At 45.6% G+C, this 24,180-nt stretch overlaps 1 protein-coding gene and 1 long non-coding RNA gene across 3 annotated transcripts; one reads left to right on the top strand and one right to left on the bottom strand.

Annotated features, from left to right (window-relative positions):
• Positions 1-434: 434 nt before the first annotated feature.
• Positions 435-19,241, bottom strand: NUP50 (nucleoporin 50). Of its 2 annotated transcripts, XM_019739237.2 has the most exons (8): positions 18,878-19,240; positions 15,409-15,487; positions 13,471-13,554; positions 10,238-10,421; positions 8,531-9,196; positions 6,075-6,156; positions 4,806-4,924; positions 435-3,813 (listed from the first exon to the last, which is right to left on the bottom strand). In XM_019739237.2, exons 2-8 carry the CDS (start codon positions 15,475-15,477, stop codon positions 3,611-3,613), a joined length of 1,407 nt encoding a protein of 468 aa, XP_019594796.2. In that variant the 5' UTR covers positions 15,478-15,487; positions 18,878-19,240; the 3' UTR covers positions 435-3,610. The 2 variants fall into 2 exon arrangements, with proteins under 2 accessions (XP_019594796.2, XP_019594795.2); XM_019739236.2 differs by lacking the exon at positions 13,471-13,554 and having other exon boundaries at positions 18,878-19,241.
• Positions 19,242-19,325: 84 nt separating this feature from the next.
• Positions 19,326-23,704, top strand: LOC109451203 (uncharacterized). Its single transcript, XR_002137935.2, has 2 exons — positions 19,326-20,142; positions 22,591-23,704. It is a non-coding gene; the product is annotated as an uncharacterized LOC109451203 (long non-coding RNA).
• Positions 23,705-24,180: the final 476 nt, after the last annotated feature.

Raw genomic sequence — 24,180 nt, 5'->3', positions numbered from 1 at the left:
TAAAATGTCCTTACGAGGACTCAGATTTTTGACTGAGATCCCGAGTCCCCTTACTCATCCATAAGAATCTTAACCTGCCTAATCTCGCTTCTTTGGAAAACCCACTGCGACGCCCATGGGGCTGGGGGGGGGAACTGCTGTGAGGCCAACACCAGACGACCCATGGGAAGTGCCCAGCACGCTTCACACAGCAGCCAGGGAGGGACCCACTACTCCCACTTGTAAATCCATGAATCCAACAGAAACTCCTGAACAACCGGTTTGGAGCCAGCCGGCCTGTGCACACGGGGTCTGATGGTAAATGGGTCTCCCCTCACCGCCAGGCAGGGGCGGGTTCTGGGCACCGCTGCTGCGGGCAGGATCCTTCCCTCTGGTCTGCTTGACTTGCTAACGCCAGGTACATCACAGAGGAACAAGAAAGCGTCAGACACTGATTTTGTTTACTTTCCATTTATTCACATTTCGTGGATTGTTACATTTCCTCAATGGGATCATTCAAAAACGAATACAAACTGAGATTACATTGTCTGACAATTCAAGTATTTAAGTTTTAAAAGCAATTTCCTATTTAAAATAGAAAGCAAACAATGTAGCCACTTGATTGCTAAGAAGTTTTACATCTCCGCTGCACCCAAAGGAGTCCTCAGTCTTTCCCATGACCGCCACTGGCCAAGTTCACACAAGCAAGTGCTGGACAGACGGCCAGTTTCAGGGCGCCCGTCACCTACCGCCTCTCCTGCGGTCTCACTTCCGGAATGAGGATGGGTGCTTGGGGTTGGGAGCACGCCATTTAGCTGACAAAGCCTCCAAGTGCAGTGTGCTTACTTACATGGGACTGTTCTGAACTGGAGCAACTGACAAATGCTCAAAAATAAAACAACTCATTTACCTTTCAAACTAAACCAAAATGGCGTTCTCAGTGAAAGCTTTTCTGAACTCGAGTATTAGGTAGGTATTTTTGGCATGCGGCATATCAAAAATATGAGTTAGAATTGAAATGGGCAAACAATTTAAAGAAAATCGGTCCATAAGCAGCCTTGGCCTTCCATGGGAAACACAAACTAAACTTCTTTAAAAACTGGACACATTTCCAGTCTGTAACTCTAATAATGAAGACGGCGCAACAGGCTTTTTTTTTGCCCGCTGGGAATGCTCAAAAGGATGGCATGACCCCGCCGGTTTGAAAAAAGGCGACTGGGACACTCAGTGTTTGTCCAGACGCACCACTGCCTGACAGAAAATGAAAGCTGTACACACCTCATGACAGGCCACGGGTGATACACTTTATAGATTCATAAACCAAAAGCGAAAATTTCAGTCCACATGACACATTTTAAAGCCTAATTTCTACTAATTTGATAAAAATAAACCAAACTAAACCCTGGGGTAGGGTTTAGCTATTAATACACTGGGGAAGAGAAGGTACGCCCTCCAGGAGCCAAGGGCCCCTGCCCCCTAGTAACATACAAGGGTTGAGAGTTTACAGTAAGACCCACGTACACTTAGGCTCTTTTATACTAGTACATAATTGGAGACAACAAGTTCCTAAAGGTAAGAATGATTTTACGAAAATAATCACATTTTGAGTTATGGTATATACACATCACATTTTTCCCTGTAATTTTCACTTTAACGTGACAGTTTTAGCAGCAAGGATTTGCTGGGAATGTTAGGAAAACAGAAAGCCACACATACCCACTAATTTAAAAAGATGTAAACTATTTTTACAGGGGTGTTAAAGGTAATTAACTCATGATCTTTGCGTGCCACTTTCCCTGAAGGTCCCACTGCACATGCAAAAGCCAATGAAAAATAAAGAAGCCACTGACACTGTGTGTCCCGAGAGGCCTGTGAGATTTCTATTCCGCTGGGACCATGGGAGCACGTGGCTAGGCTGTCACACTGCAATTTGTTCCCCTGTATTTCCTCATCCTTCTCACAGCTGGATAAACCTACGATGGACAGGGCAGGGCTGTATTATTGTAACCGAATCGATCACTTGCTTATTATAAACCATCTGTAACAGAAGTTCACAAATAATCTCAATTTTTAAAAAATGCAAAAGTAATTGCCACCTCTTCCTAAGTCTCACGACAAGCTGAATTTGACCATGTCCCCTAATAGTGTGAGCACACCTCTCTTTGCCTGTGTTTATCTGAAGTCACACACTAGGCCAAATTCTTCCACTAGTATCAAAACAGAGCAATACAAGAGTCTCATGATAAACACTGGCCTCAAGTAATTAACATACTTGTTCATAAAAGTCTCCCCACCTGCTTTACATCTAAAAATTGTCATTTTTTTTTTTTAAATAGCAACTACACTATCTACAATCATTTTGAAGCCTCTCCTCTAAGTCAGGAAACAGAAGATGCAAGTGTGAGCCCCCAGGCACCGACCCTGAACCTTTAAACAAGGTCATCTAGTACCAGCACGGTGATTCGTGAAGGATGAAAACCGGATGTTTAAACATGAAAATCTCTATCTGTGCACGTGCCCAGTCTTCGAATGCTGGTGTTAGCTACCAGCTGTGGAGAAGTGACACGGGTAGTTCTGTGCAAGCCATGGCTCCCTTCCAAATGGACATACTGAACAATCTCTTAAAAAAGCAAATGGAAATTGCAGATCGCAACAGAATTTCCTGCTGCCTAGTTAAGGACAACACGTGCCAACACCCTTCCTCCTCCACTACCTGAGCGCATGTTTCCTGGCTCACGCACATGGCTCACGGGTGACAAACGCCAGTTACTTACTTAAGCAGTAAGTCGTTTTTAGATCCGCAGGGCTCACCACGGCGCAGACAAAGCACATTCGCTCCTTCTGTGCTGGTTTAACTCTGACTTAACTTTCTGGTTCATGGGGTTTACTGTCCACAGTTTACAAACTAAGCTCCCGAATTTGTGCTTTTAAACCTCATTTCTGGCAATCCACCCCCCCGTCCCATGTCACGAGGGGGACACAGAAGTGACAGCACCTCATGAATAAAACTATGAAACCAAAGAACAAGCTACTTGTTTCCTTTTAAAATGAAAAGCAGTCCCCGAATTCCAGTACAGCAGCTACCGGGCGCCAGGACCCCGTCCGCGTAAGGTGAGGGCTCGAGCGCCGAAGGTGCAGGCCGTACTCACAGTGCAGCTGTAGGTGACACCAGATACAAGCGAGCAAGGAAGCATCTGGCACGGCGGCGGCAGCGCGGCGCAGCCGGGAAGAGCGGTCCTCAGGTCACCGGACAGGCGCCACCGGCACGTTTCCGTGGGCTGGCCAGCGCCAGCGGGGCCTCGCCAACCCCCAAGGTGGGAGGAGCCTTTGGGAAATCTAATCGATACCCTGATTTCAGTCCATTAAGAAATCACTTGTGGTCAGTTTAATAAACGGACATTAAAAATCTTTCTAAAAATTTCTTTCAAATGTATTTTACACATTAGACAGTTCTCAGGAAGGGGGAGAAGAGGGTTTCTTGACACTTAACATGAAAGGTTTTATTGGCCATATTCATCTTCCTTGCAAAAGTTTTCAGTTACCTAAAAGTTCTTAGAACGTCAAAGTTAGAAGAGAACTAAGTTTAAGGTGGGGAGGCAGCAACGTGGCAACGACGCGTGTGGAGGCGAGTTCAGGCGTCCTTCTTCTCCAGCAACACTCTGTGCAGCTCGTCTGCGTCCTCGCTCGTTTTCACCCGAATGAGCATGGTGACCGGGACGCTGGCGTTCTTCTCATCCACAGGCGGGTTTGGAACGCACACAATGAGCACGTTGTTTTTCCCTGTGCGGCTACACGGCATGTTGGGTGTGATCAGAACATTCAGCAGTATGTTGCCTGCATTTAAACAAAAAACACATCAAAGTCACCCAAACTGTGGCTTCCTGAGAGTACAGCTGTCATGTGCTAAACTCAATACTGAAGCAACGGACACTCATGGAGCAAAACCGGGAGGCACAGCCATGTCACAAAAATGGGCAATGGCTCGCCGACACAGATGCCAGCACGATGTCCCTGAGAGGACCGCGAGGCCTCTGGGAGGACTGGGACACAACCCTCCCGTGGGGGAACGGCCTCCGCCCTCCCTGCCGCCGCCCCAGCATCCCCAATGGGGAGCGGCCTCCTTCACGATGGTCACCCCTGCTGACCACTGTCCATTCCTGCACTAAAGGAAGAGCACAATGGCACCAGCTGGAGTCTTCACTAAGTCACTCCAACAAAGGCAGCACGATCAGCAAAGACACACCTGTCCCCGAGGCCGGCATGGCTCCCTGGGTCACAGTGCTGTTACTAAGAGATGACCACAAATTAGTCAAGAGGAAGAAGCCTCACAGAAGTTTGCTTCTGCAACCCAGCCTGGTGTGGCGACCACCACTTCCTCTCAGACCTGCCCACCCGCCTCCAGGAACTCCCTCCTCCTCTCAGGGGACTCTTTTAAGGGTAAAGCGGAGGGGGTGCGGAGGTGCTAATGATTATTTGCTATACAAATACGATTCCTTTAAATGGTTAATTCCCCTTGTGCATTTATTATTAAAGCATCCAATTTACCTACAACTTCTCAGTCACATTTCTAACACAAAGGAACATGAAAACTATTCTGGTTACTTCTTGGCTATAGCTTTTAACAATCTACGTTTGCTTACACGCTATCACCCCAGTACCCAACTGAATCTAGAAATAATCGGGAAGTATAGGATGAATTTGACCTCAACAATCTCTTCTGTTCCAAAAACCACATCAATGTACTTGGAAATCTCAAAGGCTGAAGTCAGCAAGGTGAGGGCTTGTCCGCCTTGTAGGTCACGTGATTGTGATTATCTTGTACCCACCTAAACTGGTGTCTGCCCGCACTAAGAGCTGTGTCTTCTGATTCGCTGTGGGTTTTAAATGCAGAGTGCCTACACCCTTCTCTTTAAATTCGTTGTCTTTCTTGTAAAACAGTTTACACCTATGGAGAAAAACAATAAGTACAGCCAGACACTTGATGACAAATCAAATCACAGTCTCCTAACCACTGTTCATACTTGTGTGGAAAAGTCTGCATGAAATGAGAGCAGAGGAAGCTTTCAGATAAATCTTTTATTGACCCAGATTGGGTCTGGGCACAAACCAGAATAAGAAAGTCTGGTTAGATATTCTAGAACCTCTACCCCCACATTGTTTCAAATTATTGGATATGGGCCCTACCTAACTTGAAACAACACCAGGTGCCTTTCCCAGCCTCCCGTGTCACACATCTCCCTAGATTTTTAATAAACAAATCAAAACCACTGCCTGCTCCTTTGATTTATTTTGATTAGAAAAAAACATTAAGTCAGGGCCATTCCTTTATGTCGCCTGTGTAATTCAATTTAAAAACAGGCAAAGGAACTGCTGGCCTCTTTTAAAAGTTCTCAACAGTAACTAATATTTGGAACTGCCATAGGATATGGGGATTTGTGTTATGAAAACTGTTGACTCATTAGTCTGAAATGTTTCTATTAGGAAAACACATTTCGGGAAGCTTCTAAAATGACAAGAATGTTTTCCAGTAAGTAACTGTTAGGAAGTACCAATTTCATTGCGTTGAAATGAGATTAATTCAAAATTTCTCTTCTGCTTTCTTCTAAAAGCAGCAGTTCTCATTTAAAAACAAAAACAAAAGAGCTCTCATTACCAGGGGTGAGACAAAGTGTTACACACCCTTCATGGAAAGGGATGGTGGCCATGCAGTCATGTGGCTGTGAGAAAATCCATGAAGGCCAACCAGGTCTCCAGGAAGACACCCCGACTCAGACCAGAAGTAAAAACCAAACCTGAAATCAGTGACGAGGTGACTAAGGGGGAGAAGGAAGGCGAAAAAGGGAGGGAAGGGATGAGACGGGGCAGGAAGATCAAAGAAAAGCCCCTCTCTAAAGCACTGTCTAGAATTTTTCTTTTTAATAAACAGGCCAAGAATTCTTCCTCGCTGCAATTCACAGAGCAGGCACAGCCCGACCCCAGGATGGGATGCTCAGTAAATTCTGCGGGACAACGTCACCCCCAAACTCTCCAGCCAGAGGCCTCCTTCCCCGTCCCTGAAAACACCTCCCCCAGTGCGTCCCCGGCCGCCGACTCACTTTTTGGAGTAGAAAGCGTCCTCTTCTTTGACCTCGGTAACCACCACTTGGGGCGGCTCCTCGTTTTCGTCTTCATCTCCACCTTGTATGAAAGCAACACTAACTCAGTAAGAGTCCAATCAAGAGCTTGAAAAGGTGATAAAAAGTTTGTTATGTACCCCCTACCGCAACCTAAAAACTCCACGTAGGCGGATTTAGAAACGGAAAGCACACACTGAAGTGTATGTGTGTGTGTGTGTGTGGGGGGGTGCACCCACTGAACTTTAGTTCCTTGTGAAAAAGAAGAACAATTTTTAATGGGAGCATACTTCTCTTCTAAAACAGATGTTAATTTGTAGAAAGCCTTAGAAACAAAAATGTCCTTGGCTTAAGATTCAGTGTACGAGCTAACTTTCACAGGAAGAAGATCAGTCTGCATGCAACAGAGTGAAAGGCTCTTCCTCTGACCCATCCTGGTCCAACCTGCTCTGTTCCCGGGGCCTTCAGGCTAGTAGCTGTGCTTGGTGTTGTGGAGACACACTTATCATGACAGGAATTCTGCTTGGGGCTTACGTTTTACAGAAACAGCCCCTTACCACAAAGCGCCTCACCCAGGAGATAAGGGAAGGATGGATGTATGTTTCCCAAAGATTAGCGAGAACCTCATGGCCAGACTCACGTCAACTCAGGTCACCAGACTAAGAGCATCTCCCGGGCCCCTGCCGGCGCACAGGAGTCTGCAGGCGTCAGTCACCTTGTGACCTCCCATCCCCCTCCCCTCCATGTAAAAGAAGCCTGGACTCCACTTTCTTAAGCTGGATTTGAGGATTAGGTCTCCCATCTTGGCTGATGCCTTCTCGATCAATCCACCTTTTCCTACTCTAAACTCTGACGTTTTGAGTTTTGGCCAAGCGGACTTCGGCCCAGTGACACTCGTGTGTACTCAGACTGCCAATGGAAGACGCAAATCTCAGCTAGGCTTCTAATGCCTTCATCCCCAAATGACCGCCTTCATCCCCAAATGACCGTGCCTGCACCACAGCAAGGACACTCGCTGTCAATCCGATGGGGAAAACAAACAGAATGTGTCACAAGGCAAGTCACAGCGACATCACTCCACAGCCAAGCAGGACTCCTTTAAGCTGTCTCAACGCCACCCTCCCAGCTCTGGTGCCGGACGGAGCCGGCTCCCCAACCCCAGGGCAGAGCTAAGACACTGCAGCAGACAGACGCAAATACTCATTCTCTTAAAGAGAAAGGTGCATAAAACTCCCTAAATTAAAAAGCAACTCTACGGAAAACAATTCTGGTGCTCAAACAATTCAAGTCACAGGCTTTACATTTGAAGAAGGTACTCTGTGGTTTTCAAACTGGTGTGCCGCAGAATCTCAGGAGTGTTTTGCGTATTTTTTTAATAAAGATCTTGGGACTCCTGAGTCAGGCTGTCCAGGGTGGGCCCGGGCATTTAAGACTGATTTTAATAAGCTCTCCCATCTTTCTTTCTGATGCACACAATGTGACAAGCACAAGGGAAGTAGTAGGTGCTTTATTGAGGGACATAGGCAGACAATTCCAATTGCACAGATGCAGCCTCCTTGTTCCCGTGGCGACTTCCCCAGGACTAGACAGACTCTATTTGTCCCACAAGAAGAGGGAGACCTTCATCCATGCTTTGCCCTAGAGGGCCCTTGCCTGCGGATATAATGGAAGGTAGGGCACGATGGGATAGCAATGGAAGTTTGGCTCCAGGTAGCAAAATACATTCAGTGGCAACCTGGCAACTGCTGTTTTCTTGCTCAAGGACCAGCGTGTTAAGACCGCTTGAGTCTAACAAGCATCTTTGCAGACATCACTTGTTCATAACCACGTGATGAAGAGGGGTTATGACGTAACAAGGGCGTGGAGGGGCGGGGACGACGGCCCAGGCGCTCTGCCTGCCTTAGGGCACTGACACTGCACAGCCGAAATTTCTGGAAAGGGGGCGGCCATCCAGGCATGTCTTGCGAAGACACTGCTTCTTCCTCATGGCTGTGAAAAGTCTACCTTTTTTTATTTATAGTACGGCTTTGCCATGTGACTTTATTTATAACCCAAATCTCTTAAATATAAATAATTCAGTGGATATTCATGATAAACTTTTTCAATAAAACAACTGTGAAAACTACGTTAATTCACGTAACGTTTTTTATATGCAAGGCCATGTGTTTCAAAGTCACTGTGCCAGATGATTTCATATTCGTAAGTTCTATTTCTATACTCAATCTGTATAATAACCCGACAAAATAGGCCTCACTCCATTTTACGAATCAGGACAGTGAGACACCAAGACTCATCACCTCTGTCCAGCATCACACGTCTCGGAAACGCTGGCGTCCCGATGCGCCTCCAGACCCGCCGGAAGCACAGCCTGTGCTTTCCCACCAAACACAAAGCTCACACAAACCGGACAGACGCGCGAGGAGAACCTGTATATTTACCTTTGCAGTCATGACTGCCGCCACCTGCTTGGCTCTCCAATGTTTTAGTGGAAAATGGTGAAGAAACCGGTTTACTCTGAGGACCATCTTTGCCAAATAAACTGGAGTTGCCCGGAGGAAATGAAAACCCAGTCACGGGGCCCGAGTTCAAGGTGGCCAACACAGAACTATCAATTTTCTTGCCGAAACTGAACGAGGCACTTGTTGCTCCTGGGGAGGGGTCCACTTTCTTGTCAGGTCCAGCCTCCATCTTTTCAGACGTCCCCTCAGCTTTGTTACCATGAAACAAAAATGTTGACTCTTGCTGTAACTTCACGGACCCGAACAGGGAGGGGGGCTGAGCTGCCGCTGGCGCGGGCGCTGTGCTGGGCTCGCTCTCGGGGCCGCTGGCACCAGCGCCGCCTTCCTCCTCAATGCCTGCCAAGTACTTCTCGTAGTCTTTAAAGACAGGCGTCAGGTCGCAGAGGGGGTTGGCATTCACGTGCTTCACTATCCAATCCCGGACGGAGCAGTTCAAGGCCGCCAGCTGCTTGTGGTAGGTGTTCCGGCGGGGGGGTGCCCTGGAGCTCAGGCCAGAGGACGAGGGCGGCTGGCTGTCCCCATTAGTTTGGGGATTTGCACTCTTTTTATCGACCAAGGAAGTAGGGCCATTGGCAGCAATGGATGCTACAGGAAATTCAAGTTTTAAGATCTATTTAGAAGTGGATTTGACTAAACCGTCTGGATTTTTATACCACTCTTCGTATTTTCTGCTCTTACTGTAGCCCATTTTTGTGATAGTTCAAGGAGTGTATGCACATCTAATATTTAGGAACTGGCTATCACAAAAATCCAATCAAACTTTATACAAGAACCGTATCTAGTCCATGCTTGCACTAAGAATTTTAAAATAATCTTTTCCTTCAAAAGGATGCCCATTTTACCCAGAACTGTCAAAATACTGTTAGTATAAAACTTAATCTCCAAAGTTGGAGGAATGAATATGTATTAATGGAGTTAAAATGTTAAAAGAAAGTGCTTATTTTAATCACACTGAACATTCTGCCTCATTAAAATGAAACAGTGTACACTTCTAGAATAACGAGCTAAGTACAACTGGACTGGTCAGGACCACTTCCAAGAACCCAAGATTTTAACCTACGACCCCATTCTCTGTCGCCAATCCCAACAGTTCTTGACTAATCCCTCAAAACAAGGTCAGGTAATCAACACATTATATATATATGTATATATTAGCCGGGTAAAATAAGTCTAGATGGGCGGACCCCCCGGTTTCCGGAAGGTGTATGTCACCCCGGACGTCCTTGGTACACACATTAAGGAATGAGGATGGGAAAGCACGTCTTTCCAGAGGGCCCGTTAAAAGCTTCCCCTCCTTTGACCCGCAGGCCCAGCCTCAGGGTCATTCTCATTTCCTAGTTGAAGATTTGGAGGCTCAGAGGTGAAGGAACTCCACCAAGGTCACAGAGCCGGAAACGGGCAGAGCTGAGAACGGAACCTGGGTCTATTTTGGCTCAGAAGTTTATGCTCTCTTCACTTACTCTGTAAACAGCCAACGTCTCCCTAATTGCCATCGCTTTCATTATTACTGCTTTTGCTCATATAGTCCCGGGACCCAGGGTAAGCACAAGAGAAACATCTTTGCAAAGTTATTTTTCATAGATTATCTTCACACAGACGTGACTGGAGGAAGGGGACCCTACTTACCAAAGGTGGCCTTGGTCTCGGTTGCGATGCCTGCACTGGAAAAGGCAGGGGCACTAGTGATGCTGTTTCCATTCGGCAGTCCTTCCAAAGGCCTCACTCCAGCACCAGCACCAAATCCAGAAAACCCTCCAGAAGGTGCCACCAAACCTTTAAAGCCCTTAAAAGCCCCTCCAGTATTGTCAGACTGAAACGTAAAGGAAGAGCGCACATTAGGTAACTCCCTTGCATCACCAGGTAAGCCAGTGAGGGACAGTATTTATTATCTTGGCCAACTAGCACGGAGACTCCTTATGCCATCAGCATTAACGGAAAACTGCCAGCACAAGCAGAAATGGGAAGCGAGGCAGGTTTCATTCACGACAGCTTTGCAAACCATAGCTGCCTTCCTGAAACAGCTGAGAAGGATGGTCCCAACTTACAGTGAAGTATATTTTAAAAAATACATTGAATAAATATTTTTTAAAAGACAGAAAAGGGAAAAAAGACTAATGCAATAAATTCACGTACCTACCACCCAGCCTCAGGATAATAACTAAAAACATTCTCAACACAACTAAACCCCAAATAATATATTTTTCAGGTACCTACTCAAAGACAATTTGCCTAAGGAGGTCGTAGGAACATCAAGTTAGGTTAAATGAAAGTATTTTACCCAGTTACCTATAATTTCCTAAGAAATTCTGTAGCTTTCAACCTGCTTTCAGCCTATAGAACTTTGGAAGCTGACTTGAGTCTCAAATCGAAATTTCCCATTAGTTGAGAAACCCAGAGGCAACATTTTATTCTTTTTTTCGCTGCTTTCTTTAGCAAGGTCTCTCTAGCAGACCGTTCCCCGCAGTTCCCTGCTTTCTTATCTCTAACCCAAAATGCTTTGGAAATATTTGCCATTCCTTAGGAAATTCTAAAGCTGTCCTCTGTCCCTGGGAACTTGTGGAGTTTACAGTGCTTTGCTCAAGTCACGACAATTTCTCTAAGATCTTTTTTTCATTCAAAGTAGTGATTACACCACAGGAGTATCTGCTTCTCAGCCCAAAGATCCGAGGCAAGCTCTAGGAAATATTCTCGAAAATACATCACAGAGAACAATCTTCAGAACAGCCAAGAGAGTGCACAAACCTTAAGTCCCTACATAAGTGAGTGAGAATCATGATCTCACACAAAAACTACTTAAGCTGGAAGTGCTTCATTTTCTAAATGGGCCAGTGAGCCTATTACTACACAGTTTTCAAGAAACACAAAAGTTTCAATCACGTCTACAGAATTTCAGATGGTTACTGACCATAGATAAACTTATAGCAACAAAATTAGGCAAATGCAAAATCTTAACTTGTATGAGTTTTAATACATTTAATAAATATAGCTTAGGTTCCGATGCTCTAAGTTTGATTTCTGAAGATTCAAAATCCAAAACACACCAAACTGATAGTTTTTATATATAATATGATTCATGGAAAAACAGCAAAGCTGAATGTGGCTCTTCAGAGTCTTTTTTTGCACGAGATTTAAAAGCCACATGGTACTTACTGCTATTTTGGAAATTACTGAGAGTAAATCAGCTCTAGAACCACTATCATGACAAAAATTCAAGAAGCACTGGTTTAAAATTTAAAAAAAAAAAGGAATGAGACATTTAGAAAAATAAGTTTCAAGTTGAATGAGAAGCGATCCATTTGGGCTCCACAGAAACTGAAACGTCCCCACGTCCTCCAATGTCCCTCATTTGTTTTACTTTTCTCCACGGCACTTAGAGAAAAGTAAATACTACACATGCGGCTCTTCCATCACTAGGATGGAAGTTCCATGAGGCAGGGACAGTCTGGCCTTTTTCACCCAGAATGAATCCCCAGTGCCTAGCAGATCTGTTAAATAAGTGAACAAACAAATCCACTAAAAACACATCCTCGACACAACAAACTATGGGAAAAGCTACATTTCACCATTTAAGTGGATGATACATTTCTCTAACACACAAGTTCTGACAGAAACCTGATGCTGAAAGTTATAGCTAAAATTACATGTGGATTTCAAATATCTACGCACATGTCCTTTCCTTTAGTAGCCCAAGGACTCCCCTGCCCCCTTCCCCTGGGCCAAGTTTGGATTGGGGTCTCCACTGTCTCTGCTTCTTCACCTCCATTCACCCGACAGCTGGACCATCCCGCCTTGATATACCTCCCTTGACTTCGCATTCTCATCACGAGGTCCCACTCGCGCCTCTGCTCCCCCACCCATAACGTCAACTTCCTGTATGACTGGGCTCCGTGGAAGAACTCTCGGAGCGGCCCCCATCTCTCACCCCAACTCCTGTTCTGAGCAGCCAACCTGAATACTTAGCGTTCTTCTCAGAACTCCACACCACAGGCCCTTAGGACATTTCCAAACCCAAAGCAATCGTTTCCTCCCTGATTCAGTTGTTCCCCCCCCACCTCCCACCCCACCCCCACTTCCACCTCCCCCGCTGTCTTCTTTACAAAAGAGCCATCAAACAACGCCTGACTCAACACCTATGTCCAACTAACCACCAGTGTTAAGAATGAAATTACACCAGAGAAGAACCGGAACAATAAAAACAAACTGAGCAGAGCCACCGCAGCGTGCGGTGCGATTGTTCCCAAGCTGCCACCAGGATAAACCAGCTTCTCCTGCCTGACAAGAGTCCAGGTCGCCAGGACAGCACTGGTGCCTGGAAGGTCCTTGAGGGCTGAGGACCGACTGGGGAAGAGTTGTGAAGTGTGGAGCGATCGCTGAATTCTGACCACATGACTTCACGAGTTACAACTCGCCTCTCATCCTTCCAAACTCAGGAACGAAGCATTTGAACGTATGTATTAACTATCGATGCCGAGAAATGCTTCTATTCTAGGTAAAGGCCTTCCCCCACCCACGCCCCGATCCCAGAGAGGAGACTGGACTGAGAATTCCTTCCATCTTCCCTTCTCACTCCTATCTCACTGCCACACACGGCTCCTGCCCTTTGTTTGCTATCCTCCGCTCTCCTCTTCACACTGTCACTCCACTCGCTTTGTCGCTATCCCATTTCAGCAACTGGGTAAGACAAAGATTTCATATTTATTAGTTTTTTCTATCTCCCATGGTCTACACCAAGGATTTTCACAAGGGGAGAAAGCACTTCAATAAGCATTTATTGATCTGACTGCTCCCAGAGGTAGAAATGCTCTGCAACTCAGAAATCAAATTAGTGTTTATACCAGAAGCTGTATGAAAACACTCACTTCAAATCCAACATTTCTACGCTTTGCTTTCTTTATGGCTCTATTCTTCAAGACTTCCTCACTGGCCACTGAGAATGTTCCCACCTGCAGGGGTACACAAATTAAACACAATTACGATAAGGCCAAAAAGGAGCTAAAATGCTGAATGCAAAAGCTAGACCAGGCAAACTTATCTAAAAACCTGCTGGTTTTAAAGTACTATTACTACTCGGAATACAATTATAGAGAGGACATGTTAAAATAAAGTTTATGTCCATTACCTATCTTGAGAAATCCAATGCTGCTAAGACGAATCATGAATCTTCTAGAACCTACATACCCAAGATCTAAATCGTAATCCAGAGCGCATGCACGAGTATTTTGACAAGACTAAGACTATCAAAACTTTGGTGCAAAACTACTCAGCACAGTCTTCAAATATATTCAGAGATATCAATAAAACAGAATAAAAATTCAGTTTTCTTTAAGAAGCAAAATCTATTCTCCCAAAGCTGGAAGGTGCCTTGAAGATCATAGATACTTGGGCGTGGAGCCAGTTCTGAAACCCAGATGCCCAAATCTAGTATCTTACTACTGTCGTTTTGAAAAATAAAATTTATAAACCACATACATACACACACGCATGCGCACACAAATTTTTAAGACGAGCCCTGCCCATTTGCCCATCATCCACAAGACCACTGAGGCACTCGGGACGCTGAGTGGCTGCTGGAAAGCTGCTGCCCCTCCTCAGCACCCTAAATTACCATGTCCACAATTGGGAATTTGCTAAAGACCTTTGGCTTTCCTCCAACCCTTCTTTTACCCTGTAGGACAGGCAGAAAATATTTTCTGTAGAAAGTTCTCACCTATAGTTATTTCAGAAAACCTTAAAGAGATCTCTACATCTATAGTCACACTTGCCTAAATGAAACGTAATGTCCCTCCGTACTCATTCATTAGCATCTCTCCAAATGGGAGTTCTTTCATTCCTGAAATACTTTAAAGTCAAAGCAAATCCTTGTGTGGTAGTCTAAATCTTACTAGGCCAGAATATGTGTTGAGACCCAGAAAATAGTTACCAAAGACTTGGTTACAAAGCATGAAGTCAGTCAGAAATGTTAAAAGCCCTGGCAAAATACTAACATGCTTGTGATTTTGATTTCCCTAAACATTTTAGTCCATATATGTGTAAAGTCCTAGGAAACAGCTCAGAAAGCTCAGGTAAGCCTGGAAACACTTTTGCAGATTCTTTCTTCTTTTATTTGACACTATTCTAGTAACTTGAAAGCCTAACTTGGTTATAGATTTCCTTGGTGAACTAGCCTGGGAGTACCCAACTGCTGATGAGGCAATAGAAATGCAACTGTATTCCACTCTTTGTAAGAGAAAAATGTAAAGATTTCCTCAGGGAAGACCATTTTTACTTTGTTACGAAAGAAACTAGGCCAATCTAAATTCTATTCCTGTTAATGCCATTATCGGGAGGGGGAGGCAGAGGGGAGTCTCAGGTCTCTAAGAATATAGAATAACGCTGGCCTCTGAAGCATTAGCATAAGGGAGGTGACCTCAATCTTCTGAAATTTAGTTACGGCTATGGCAGCCCAAGCTGCTGTACCACTTTTCAAGTCTGAGTGGCCCTGTGCTAACTCCATGACTAGATCATGCCCTCACCCCTCAGTCTTGCCTGAAACCATGGATGTAGAATGCTGCAAATATACGAAATTCAGGAGGAAGGAGAATATTCAGGGAATGGGCGCTGGCGGAAAGGCACATCCAAACGTAATCAACACTTTCCTATACTAAGTACAGGTCCTAAGAAACCATAGCATTTCCCATTCAGGATGGTCTTAAATAAAAAGACCTTTGAATTTTACCACAAAGTCTTCATGAGGAACCCCAAAGCGAATGTAAATTTAGAAGCACTAGGAAATCACTCCCAGGGAAACTGCTTTTTACCTCTTCTGCTTCGTCTTCTTGATCCCAGTTCCTATCTGTCAATTCCTTCTCGGCAATTCTTTTGGCCATTTTTTCGTACCTAAAAGTAAAAAGGTTAGACGTAAAAAGTTTGCTTTTCTAGACCGAGACACCACTCGTACACTCACTCGAGCATGAAATGAGACAAAAACATTCCTGATACCAGTGGGAAGGGCTTTAATGAGAACTGCAGTTAGGCTCCGTGTGTTTCGAACCCAACAAAGGAGTATGCGAGGAGGCAGCGAGGTCTTCTAGGGACACTGGCACTCTTCCCAAACAACACTAAACCAACTTTATTTGGACAAAATTGATGACATCTCAATCGATTTGTTTAAAATCTGAAATCTTCAGTACTGCTTATATGATCAAGTGCTTAACTTATTCTATGCAAATGACACAATCTTGCTACAGACAAAACACTTTTAATAATTAAAATTATCTTACATATGATCCAACAAAGAAGTTCATTCTCAGGTAAGAATTTTAATAAGGCAACGGTAATACTTTCATAGCGTGGACACTCTTCTTTAGGTTACAGACAGTTGATAGAAATACATTTCCCAAGACTGAACAGTTAATTACCCTAAGTTGTATATTGCTAAGGTAGGACATCATTTGAAAGTTCAAATGTAATTAATATTGATATGTTAACATTCCTTCAAAAATAACCCATGAGCTCAACTCCTCTACCACCACTGCGTTACAGGGAAAGGGGGGCCGGGGGGAGGGCTGACAGTATTATCTCTGCAGTAATATAAGTACCTATCCAAAGAGGGTGCTTGCATCTGTCCCTTAAAATTTGTACTTTGCTTTCTTATCCTAACATCATAGCCTTTTACTATAAAAAACATAAAAACAATCAATGGCGAGCGTGCGCCACTGTGAGTGGATGGCCGACTTCCTCCCTAACTGACCAGTTACATGGATAAAAACCCTCTAATTCCTCTGCCACCCACCTTGCCCAGGAATTTACCCATCAGTTCAGGGCTCCTGAAACCTGCCTAGACGCCTGTCTGATACTTGCTCTGTCCAACTTTCCTTCTACACCACAACCCACCGGAGAAGTTTCTGGAACTTCACAGTCATTAAGATACAAACTTACATTTCACCTACTACTTTTTAGTATCTACAAAATTCAAATGCTGACTTCCAAAGCCCTCCAAAATCTAACCCCTGTAACTACATGGGGGTTTTTCAGCTTTTAATAATATCCTAATAATCTTTGAATCCTCTTTTATACTGTCTCCTCCCAAACATCTGGTCAAGCTTTGCTATTAATCTTTGTAATCCAAACAAAAACAATGTCCTTTTAGACATCATTCCTTACTGAACTTTACTGTTCAGAGGCGGCGTCTTTCTGATGCTTTCTTTTGGCCATTTTCCTGTTCAGTAACTAACACTTCCACCAGAGGGCAGAAGAGGAGAGAAGTTGAAACAGTCATTTTTGCTATCAAGGTTAACTATTAACTGGTAACTTAATAACTTGTTATTAACTGGCAAAAAGGGGTGGAGCTAAAAGGGCAAAACCTGTAATAAAGTAAAAATTTAACTTCTAGCTCATACCCACAACTGAAGAGAGAACTGGCATAGCAAAACACCCTACATTAATGTAGCTGCTCCCAGATTGGACCATATTCATCAGTATCTAACCAGAGTGCAGGGATCTGTTTTGTTTACTGATGGACTCCAAATGCCCAAATCTGCCCCTCTCCGGGCAAGTTCTAGCTGTTGTCCACTCAGTGATCTGGGACACTACATATTTAAGAAAATACCGTTTGGCATCCCAGTTTTCCCATTTTATTGCTGGAAACCTTGGGCAGGTTAATTTTTGTGCCTCAGTTTCTTCATCTGTAGAACGGGGAGGTGTGAAAGTTAAATGAGATAAACAAAAAACTTAGTTTAGAATAGTGCCTGGAACAGAAAAAGGGCTTAATAAATATTAAAGAAACAATTGTTGTTAGAAGCAGAGGCTATAAAATACTGTATTTTCTCCAAAATTTAAAGTTGTAGTGTGAAAAAGAGAATTTACTTAAATTATGAGCTGAGCTTTAAAATATTTTAACAACTCCATATTTTACTTCAAGGCATGACACTTCAGACAATAAATTTTCTTTTTATGAAAGAAGAGGGGAAAAAAATTGCTGTAAGTACTTGGAATAAGCCCTGGCACCTAGACAGTCTTATGTGCTAGCTATTATTATAAGGAACTTAAAAAACGTTTGGGCTTGTGGTTTAAACGGTACCGAGTTATTAAATGATTCCTTGTGACAGCAAATTGAAACTTTTGGTAATTGGAGTAACTTTTATTATTTGTGCCTGTTATACAGAGGGTGCCAAAAAAATGTATACACATTTTAAGAAAGGAAAACTATATTAAAATTGTAATACTTGATGTATACCGATAACAAAAGACGAATACAAGTCTCGTCTGACTTCTGCAATTACAAGAGGTGCTCAAAGGTTACCATCAGCCTCCGGACACTTCTGATTACGGAGAACTACTGCTCGAGCAACGCTGACCAAAGTGTCCACTTAGACACATTTTTTTGGCATCCCAAGTAGTTTTGTGGTCTCTGCCACTTGGTGCTGCCCAGCTCCAGGGGTTGAACTTCAGTAGACGTTAGTTTACCCTAAGATGAAAACAGATTTGACCCGTACTTGATAGTGAAGTGTCCCGAGGAAAAAGAGAACAAGGGGACGGACCCCGAGACTGAAACGCCAGGGGAAAAGAAATCGCTTCTTAAAAGAACAGAGTAATGGGGTGATCGGTGGCCTGGGGTTGCGGTAAGAAAGTGAAGCCAGGCCAAAGCAGTGGCGGGAAGGAGAAGAGCGGTGAGACGGCCAAGGGGAAGGAAGTACCGAGAGGAACCGCTAGGAAGTAAAGCAGAAGGCCACGGTTAGTCGCTCCGGCCTCCCGCCTCCACCGGGGCCGCAGGGGCTCGGCACCCGGCGAGCCTGAGCCAGGGCCGCAGCCCCACAGGTCAGCGCCGAGCCGGGCTTCATAAACAGCGCCGGCTGCGTGGCGGCTGTCACCCCGCCCCGCCCTCCCGGGGTCCCCCAACCGTCCCGCGTACCCCGCCCGGCGCCCGCGCCCCAGGCCCGGGCTCTTCCTTCTGGCTCTTCCTTCCCAGACTCCTCTTTCCGGGCCCGGGTCCCGGACCCTGATCCGCCTCCGCCTCCCCAGGCCGGGGCTCCGCACCCGGCTCCTCTTTCACAGGGTCCATTCCAGGCCCGAGTCCCGTGCCCGGACCCCGGCGCCCCCTCCCCAGGCCCGAGCCCCACGCCCCAGCTCCCCCTTCCCAGGGCCCCCTTTCCAGGCCGGGTCCCGTGCCCGGACCCCGGTTTCCTCCCCCCAGGCCCGGGCCCTACACCCGCTGCCGTCCGGTCGTCCCGACACCCGGGCTCCGGCGCGCGGCCCCATCCCCGCCCACGCTGCCCACCCGCGTCTCACCTCCCGGGCAGCCGCCGCAGGACTCGCTGGGCTGTGGGCGCGGCGAAGCGTGGGTGCGCGGCGATGAGCAGGTGCCAGGACGAGGCCGCGTCGCTCGCGTCTAAAGCGGCGGCGGGTCGCCGGCTGAGCGCGCCCGGCCGCTTCCGGAGCGCCGCGCTTCTGGAAGGACTCGGTGACCAGTAAGCCCAGAGTCCCAAACAGCATGTCCCCTGGGGGCCTGGGCTCTCTGTGTTCGGCAGTGAGGAGAAGAAGTGTCCGCTCAACCGGAGACTGCCGGCGGAACAGCACCGAACACACTCCAGGCCGCCATTTTGTAACTCGAATCTAACCCTCAAACCCAATTCGAAAAAAAGGGAGGAAAGAAACGCCCGCGTCCGCCTACTGCGCAGGCGCGCCGGAGGCTTAGTCAGCAGCCCCGCCCTCCGCAGGCCGAGGGGCGCCACGCAGCGCATGCGCCTCGCTACTTGGCAACCGTCGCCGGGAGGAGCGGCCCTGTCTCGCGCCTGCGCGCGCCGGCCGCAGTTTACGCGCGTTGGTCACGTGTGGGCTGCCGTTCGCGTTTGAGGCGTTCGCGCGCGGGTCGCCGCTGCGGGGCTGACGCGCGGGAGTTTGCGAAGCGCTCCGGCGGGTAAGGTCAGTCCGCGAGCTCGGCGCAGGCTCGCGGTGTTCCGTGGGGGTGCTGCGGGGCTGAGCAGGGACAGGCCGAGGGCCGGAACACGTGAGTGACAGGGGAAGCGTCACGTCGGGAGCGCGGTGCCGCCGTCGTGTCCTCGAGAGCCCTGCCCCCTGCGCCCGCCGCACACCTGGCTGCTGCGCGGTCGGAAGGCCCGGGATTGCGGAGCCAGGAGGGGTGCTCTCGGTGGAGGAGGACAGAAAACGGACCCAGCCGCCTTCCAGCTTGGATTTGTTTTCCATGGTGACACCTCGGAGGCGAAATAACTTGCCCGAAATGGCGCAACTGTTTAGGGTCGGCGACGGTGAAGTCTGCAAACACGTTTTTACGCTGCGGAGCTACTGCGTGTGTCCAGCGTCAGGATGTGTGTTCTTGTGCTTTTATTTCGTGTCTTGCAGTGCGGCGTTTCACTCCGCAGGTTAAACTGTATAAAGCAACTCAGTTTGGTCCAACTCTCCGTGCCTAACGGCCGAGAATATCAATCATCAGACACTATGGGAATTAGACCCACGTATTAACCAATGGAAAACTCGCTAAAGGAAAGGAACGTGCTTAATTCTTGGAGCTCTGCTTCTTAGCATTTGGCTGAAGGGTGTTTATGGATCTGCTTGAAAATGCAAAGAAAGTGTGTGCATACGTGCATATAAAAACCAGTTCGCACATAATTTCAGGGTGTTTATGAACCCTCCCTAAAATCCTGTCCGTGGACCCCGGTGCTAAGGACTCCTTATCAACAAACTAGATGGAATGTGTGAGGGCTTAAAAAAGGGTGGCCCCCCGCTCTGGACATTTAAGATAAAGTCAGATTTATTCCCTGCCATATGTTTAATTCCCCTAAGACAAGAAATCCGAAATATAGATGTTGCCAGATGTTTCTTTTTCTGAGACGGATGTGAAAAGAAATACCCAGCCAGGGAGCTGTATTAGGTGCTGTGTGTCTTCCACACCGTTGGTGATTGGATGGAATATTGTGAACCGTTCGCACAACTAGTCAGAGAATATTGACCAGTGGTGTATTGCAAAAAGAGAGGTCTCCAGCGGCATGCTCGTCAGTGTTTCTGTTTTCATCAGCAAAAAGAGAACGTAGAACAGACCCTTGGGGATGATACGCAGCTGGCCAAAGCTGTCCCGTTGGTTAGTGGCAGAGCTGAGGCCGGGTCTCAGTCCAGCCCAGCACCTCTTCCAGTTACCCTTTCAACATTGAATGCCCATAGCTGGGGACTCCACAGATTTTTGGTGCTGAGCTGCAAGTGGCCCTTTGTCCCTTCCAGCTCTGTTGGGTCAGCCTTTCCATACTCCCCCAGTGACGACTCTAAATCCTCACCACTTAAACCTTTCTGGCCATCTTTCAACCCCATTCCGCCTCCCAACCCCCAGCGTCACCATCCTTAGTACATAATACTCAACTACCCAATGAACGAAGCCTTCTTTTTCTTCAAGGGAGAAACATTATCCCAGATGTTTCTGAGTTCTCCTCTGACTAATAGTTTGCGAATCTTTGTATTTGGTTCTGTCTGTGTGAAGCTCGTTCATCCCAAACTGTTTTCTTGTTCTCCATTCTCCAAATACCATGTCTATGTGCTGTAATGTTAATTATTAACTATCCTTCACCCACCAGTGTAAAAGAAGTCTGGGTTTTCTGTTTCGGCTTTTTATCCAGTCCCAGAAATCCCACCCCTCCCTTTGCTTTCTCCCGCCCCCTTAATCTACCACCTATGGGTTTCATGTAATCTTTGAGTCTCCTTTTATTCTAATTAATAAAATAAGCTGCAGAACTGCCATTCTCCAATGGAGCATTTTTCCAATCCGTTGAGATTCTGCTTCCCAGCAATTGTCCTCAGTTTGGCTCAAATAAACTCACAAAAATTCTCTAGAGGTTTGGACGTTTCGTCGACAATATGTAGGATGTTTCCATATAAGGGACACAGCTTAGGTTGTGACAGACTTTGTTATATTCACGTTTCTTATGTAGAAATGTGGCTAGTTAAAATCACAACTTTTATTCTTGTAGTAATACAGTATCTTGTAAAGCTAAGCAAAATAACAAATTTACTTCTTAATTACATATTGTAGCATGAGGTAATTGATGCCTTTCTGATGCAAATAAAAAAGATTTATGCACATAATAGCACTTTAGCTGACTCGCACATGACCCGGTGGATTTCAGTGCTTCCTAAAGTGACAGCTTTAAACAGGCTATAACTCAGAAGAATGAAGGCAGTTTGCATGCAGACCTCTACCTCCCTTGAATTTGACTACTGCCATTTGGTGAGGCCCTTTGTCCCTCATTATATGAAATAGTTCCCCAAAGATAATAGCCGTTTTTTTCCTGAAATCTGCCTCCAAAACTCCCTTTCAATTTGCTTAACCCCTGAGGATTTTTATGTTTGCCAGCCTGGGTCATTTTCATGTTTATGTTCAGTGAATAGATATCCAGACATACTGGTTTACCTACTTTATCTAGTTCAAGACAAGTTCGTGGTGATGTAATCTTGCATTCCTTTCTGCCACTGGAGTTCTGTGGCAGAAATCAGTATCATCTTTGCCACTGTGATCAAGTCATAAATGTCTCAGATAATTCAAGCCTGGTTTACCCTAGTAAAGAAAATTGCAAGATAAAAATTGTTGAATTCTAGCTGAGTTCTAGCTGAAGCTTGAATCTTGAGATTAGAATCATTCTCTACTTGGATTTACCAGAAAACATCCAACAATAGGAAACCTACAGGACCACACTATGCTCCTAGTTTAAGGAATTGAAACAGGAAGTGTTCTGTCATCAGCCCAGCGGAGGGGCTGCAGGCCTGGAGTGGCACTGCTGATGTTCCCAGCTAATGAGCTTGGCACCTCTTTTGTGTCTGGAGTGACCTCTTTGAATCAGAAATGAAGTTTTCTCTGTGTTTTGGGTCATTTGTTGACCAATGTCTGTGCCCTATCCTAGAGTATCTTTTACCTAAAGAAAAGGAAAAAAGGTTAGGACAAATGGGCAGGTAGCATGCAGTGCCGAGAAGAATGTCATGTATTACCACTTTTCTCTTCCCAGTCTTCAGTTCTCCATGAATCTGACTTTGAATACTGATCAAAGGACCTCCACAGTCAAGAGAAGTTACATACTAAGGCAATGGAATGAAGAATTTGGGATCATTATTACCAGAATTCCATGGATTTCTTCAATAGTTGTGCCACAGAAATTTGAGAGTTCTTGGAAGATTCACATTTCCCAGACCTGGTCTGAGAGATGGAAGTCCCGCAATGATGCACGTACCACAGGCGCCCACCGAGAGCCTTGTTTCCTCCCAGGATTCTTGCCTAAGCTCGAACCTAGAAGAAAATCTTCCTCCACTAGTTGTTGGGGAGCCAAAGCTTATCCAAACTGAGTGAGGGAAGGGAGCGGACTGAACTAGGGTAATGCAGTGATCAGGACCGTGAGCTTTCGAGTTCATTGCCCTGAGTTTGATTCTTGACTGTGCCGCTTACCAGAGGGGCCTTGGACACGCTGTTCACCTCTTTGAGCTCAGTTTCCTCATCTGTAAGCTGAGGATTCAGTGAGAACATTGATGTAAAGCGCACAGTAAATGCCCATCATGATTAAGACAATCGCTCTGTTTCCAAGTTCCTTGGAGCTCCACCCCCAACACTACGCAAAGTTGTTAATTATTTTTTCCCTAACAGGATTCTTTTAAAGATTTTATTTGTTTTAAAAGCTTTATTTATGAAATTATAGTTCAGTTTCCCTTTACTAATTAAAAACGTAACTGACATTCAGAGGTTTTTACCTCTATAACAACTCATATAATTGTGGTGAGTTCTTATAATTCTCGCCGGGAGCGAGAAACCGTGCTGTTACAGCTGGAGCAGTTTTATCATGAGTTACATTTGTGATTTCCAGGAGGCTTTTTAAAATGTCGCCAGAGGCCAGGGACTCCCTGTTCTTCATCATAGATTCTAGATTAGATCTTTCTCATCTCATCGCATTTGGCTTCATAACAAAAGATTAATTACTAAACTGGAATTCAGCTGTATTCTCTCGAGACTGAACAATGACTGATTTTGTCCTAGAGACTCCAATCCGTTGGTCACTCTGAATATTTCACAACTTGTATAGTAGTTTTCGTATGTCAGGCTTCAGTGCAAAAGGATTAAAACTAATGGATACATTTCCTAGAGCTGTTAATTTATTTTCCTTTGAGGGTTTACAGCCACTAAAAAGGTAATACGTAATATGTTTTTAAATTGTTCAAGATACTATAAATTATATAAAGTAGCATATTATATCTTTTTCTGGGAACAAAATTAACTGGTAAGAATGAAATAATAGATAAAACTGTCAAGAGACATCATGGGCAAATATTGTAAGTTCCAAGGAGGAAGAACTTACCACAAACAGAGGTGATCAGGAAGTAAGTATTCACCACATTGGGGCTAAAAGACCTCCCAGGATGAATGGCTTTTGTGTAAATGCAGAGGAAGGGTGGGAGGGGGCGATGGGACGGTGTGAACAGAGGACATAGAGATACGAAGTCATTAAGGTGTCTGGGTCTTGGAGAAGAAGGTGTAGAGACTACATGAAAGCAAATTGACCATGTCCGTGAAGAGATCCAGCTTGTTCATCCTGCCGCTCCCCTCAATGTCT

This window comes from Rhinolophus sinicus, linkage group LG02, assembly GCF_036562045.2.
Source record: "Rhinolophus sinicus isolate RSC01 linkage group LG02, ASM3656204v1, whole genome shotgun sequence".
NCBI classification, from domain to species: domain Eukaryota; kingdom Metazoa; phylum Chordata; class Mammalia; order Chiroptera; family Rhinolophidae; genus Rhinolophus; species Rhinolophus sinicus.
This window is presented reverse-complemented; position numbering and strand designations above follow the sequence as displayed.